Here is a 3,868-nt window from a genome sequence, read left to right on the forward strand (position 1 = left end):
CCATTTAGTTATAAATCTTCAAGCAGTTCAGCAATATTTAATATTGAAAGACATAAGAGCTGTTAACTGGTTAAATGAATAAATAACAAGGTATAAATAACAATGGCAAAATCAGCTTTCCTTTTTTCTTGTTGTCAACAAAGTTATTATAATATGAACTGATTTATTTTGCATTAATTTGAAATGAATTTCACAATGTTAGCAACCCTCTAATCAGACCTTTAGCTTTTAACTTTAGCTTCCGTAAACTTTTTTTTTTTTAGAGAATTCATAATTTTTCTTGCAAGTTGTTTGTGTAAAAACTTTTCTTACTGGGTCATTGGATGGATTAGAAATATCCTACTTCTGAAGTTATAATTATGAGTTGCTTTGTTGTTGAAAAGGAATGAATTAATGCATATTTGTGCACCTGTATTGTAAAGTGTTACCCAAAAGGACATTAAACTGTTGTGAAATGATGAACAAGTTTAGGTATAAGTCTGCGGAACTCTGAAAATATTTGTTTTTGAAATATTCTGTTAAACCTGCTGAAACTAACCTGCGTGAACTAAAATGCTCAGTTCCACATGCATGTCCGGGAAACGCATGAATATTCATGTATGCTGTGCCCACTGAAACCGAAAATCTCAGAACTCTGGAAATCAGTTTTTCCCACTGCACTGCATCCTGCGCGGTCATTGGCCCATCTCAGGATCAAAACTGAACACCACTGGCCACATTAACAACCAATAATGAACACTACTTTCATAAATCCCTTCTTTTAATTTTTTTCAGTCGTCTCTACAATATTATATTAATATAACAATCATATTATTTTTCCGGTGACTCTCTGGTAACTTGGCTACATACTTCATTAATCTGCTAGCTGGTTATTAATGGTGGCATCCTGCCAGTCAGTCAATAAATCTAAGTTTCTCTTGAAAGTATTACAGGCTCTTCTTCAGCTTCCTGAACAAAAGTTTGTACCAAAAAAACAAACAAAAAGAACTACTTTCCTTCATAAAAGAGCAAACAAACTAGAAGTGATACATTTGCAGTATAGAAAATGGCACATTATATAAAACTCATAAGAGCACACAATAATATATTTACATATCACGAAGTTAAAATGATATAAAAAATAAAAAACAATTAGATATTGTTCTTTGGATATGAAACTTCATTTTTGAGTTGATCAGAATCTCAGATGAAGCTGATGAAGATCTTGAAGATGAACTTCATTAACTGTGAAAACAACAGATGATGTTTATTTTCCGTCAATTGTTATGCTGATTAGAATGGATTTATACAGAAGCAAATGTATAGGTCAACACATTATTGTGTCATGTTTGGTGAGGATGTGGTGTCAGACCTGACAATGCTGGATCTGAAGAGAATCTATTTACTGTGAATCTTTTTTGTATGCTTTTGTAAAGAAATTGATCGAGCGAAACTCTTCCCACATGCAGTGCAGTGATATGGTTTCTCTCCCGTATGAACTCTCGTGTGAACCTTAAGTTGATCTTTATGTCTGAAACTCTTCCCACACTGATCACACGTGTAAGGTTTCTCTCCAGTGTGGATCTTCTCATGTCTTTTCAGGGTTTCTGATTGATTGAATCTCTTGTCACAGTGTGAACACATGTAAGGTTTCTCTCCAGTGTGGATCTTCTCATGTCTTTTCAGGGATTCTGATTGATTGCATCTCTTGTCACAGTGTGAACACATGTAAGGTTTCTCTCCAGTGTGGATCCTCTCATGCTGTTTCAGTTCTGTAGATGTAATAAAAGTCTTCTCACACTCAAAGCACATATATTCTCTCACACCCGCGTGTCTCTTCTGATGTTGTTTTAAATTCTGCAGATGTGAAAAACTCTTTCCACACAACGAACATGAATGTGGTTTCTCCTTTAGATGAGCATTCAGGTGACTCTTCAGGCCTGAATCCCACAAAAATGTTTTGCCGCATTGATCACATTCATACAGTTTCTCTCCAGTGTGGATCCTCATGTGTCTCTTCAGCTTTGCTGATTGTGCAAAACTCTTCCCGCACTGATCACATGTGAACGGTTTCTCTCCTGTGTGAACTCTCATGTGCACCTTAAGTTGAGTTTTTTGTCTGAAACTCATACCACACTGATTACACGTGTAAGGTTTGTCTCCAGTGTGAATCCTCTCATGTGTTTTCAGGGATTCTGAATGAATGAATCTCTTGTCGCAGTGTGAACACTTGTAAGGTTTCTCTCCAGTGTGGATCCTCTGGTGCCGTTTCAAATGTGTAGCTGTAATAAAAGTCTTCTCACACTCAAAGCACATATAATCTCTCACACCAGTGTGTATTTTCTGATGAGCTTTTAAATTATGCAGTAGTGAAAAACTCTTTCCACACAAAGAACATGAATGTGGTTTCTCCTTTGAATGAACTATCAGGTGACTCTTCAGGGTTGAAGCCCACAAAAATGTTTTTCCACACTGATCACATGTGAACAATTTCTCTCCCGCATGAACTCTCATGTGAATCTCGAGACTCTGTTTGTTTGTCAAACTCTTTCCACACTGAGTGCAGGTGAAAGATTTCTCGTCTCTTATTTTCTTTAAATCTTTCTGTTTGGTTTGAGAGCGACTCAAATGTTGTTCTCCAGTTTTGACATGATGTTTCTCCTCCTCTTCACACAGTTCTTCATCCTCCTCATTTTCTTCAGTCAACTCTGAAATTAAAGTAAAATGTTTAATGTTCAGTAAATCACAGAGACTTTCCATGAATGAGGTACATTGATCTTCCTCTTATGTTTAAAACATTATAGGAACAAATCCCATGTTTCTATAATGAGAAGTATTAAGTATATGAAATCAACTCCACAAGTTTATAGAAAGTGCTCTTATTATTTACTGCTCCAACTATATTATTGCACAGATCTATATATTTTTTCTATTACAACAAATCAAAATCTGACAAACTACTTGAAGCTTTATAACCTTAAAGTCCCCCTGTAGTAAAAATCAAGTTTTTTATGCTGTTTATTTGTCTATGTGGTGTTTTTAATGTGCTTTTAGACAAACCATGTGCCTATCCATTTATCAACACCATTGCTGAGTATTTTCTCCTTAGAAAGGTAGTTTCCCCAAAGGCAGTCACAGAAACGCAGTTTGAAACAGCCCTTTTTTTGCTACGTCACAAAATTCAATAACCAATCACGTCAAGGGATCCTATCCTCAGCATATCATAAACTGCTGCAAAGCAGAGGGTCTAGTGAGAAGGCAGCCAGGTTAATCCGGTAACGGTTATATTTTTCTGTAGATGTTTGGCTAACTGTTAATATTCCCCCCCATTTTCACGATGTCATGTGCTGTTACCGCTATTTATTTGTATTTAGAACCGCTAACTTGAATAATAACCCGCGGCAGCAGTGTAAAAATAGCCCGGAGTCATACGCACCTCTCCCGCGTTGACATCCGCAGGTCACACGCATTTGCTCGCGGGCGTGGATTAGAATCACAAACTCGGCTGCATTTGAGTCTTTAAGGCATTTTGAGGACACAACATCGTCAAGTAAGTAAATTTAACAAATGTTACAGTATCCACTGTAGTTGTCCGCAAGTAAAAACTTAGTTCTATCAGTCATTATCCGTGGAGTGGAGGCGGGGCTACTTTGCATATTCATAGATCCGCGTATAGTAAATGAGGCAAGGGTGTAGAGTTACATTCAAGCTATTTTAAGGCATGAGAAAATTATTTATGGCTGTTTAAATCATTTAAACATGATTCAGAAACCGAAAGTAGTGCATCTGCTTTATTTACAGGGTTTACGGGGTAACGGCTGCATTTAAATGAATTTTTTTATTTTTTATTATTATTATTATTATTATTATTTCTGCAGTTTAGCGCCAT

General features: G+C 36.3%; 1 protein-coding gene across 2 annotated transcripts in view; it reads right to left on the reverse strand.

Moving 5' to 3' along the window:
- Positions 1-244: 244 nt before the first annotated feature.
- LOC107662824 (zinc finger protein 501-like) overlaps positions 245-3,868 on the reverse strand; it is an 8,278-nt gene continuing 4,654 nt past the window's right edge. The window contains exons 2-3 of one of the 2 annotated variants that reach the window (XM_016452937.1): positions 1,352-2,687; positions 245-1,224 (exon numbers count right to left, since the gene is read on the reverse strand). In XM_016452937.1, the coding sequence (XP_016308423.1) occupies positions 1,378-2,687 (1,310 nt within the window). In that variant the 3' untranslated portion in view covers positions 245-1,224; positions 1,352-1,377. Of the gene's footprint in view, positions 1,225-1,261; positions 2,688-3,868 lie in introns of those variants that run through there. The other variant, XM_016452936.1, reaches the window with a different exon arrangement.

This window comes from Sinocyclocheilus anshuiensis, unplaced genomic scaffold (assembly GCF_001515605.1).
Source record: "Sinocyclocheilus anshuiensis isolate Anshui unplaced genomic scaffold, SAMN03320099.WGS_v1.1 scaffold1815, whole genome shotgun sequence".
Taxonomy (NCBI): domain Eukaryota; kingdom Metazoa; phylum Chordata; class Actinopteri; order Cypriniformes; family Cyprinidae; genus Sinocyclocheilus; species Sinocyclocheilus anshuiensis.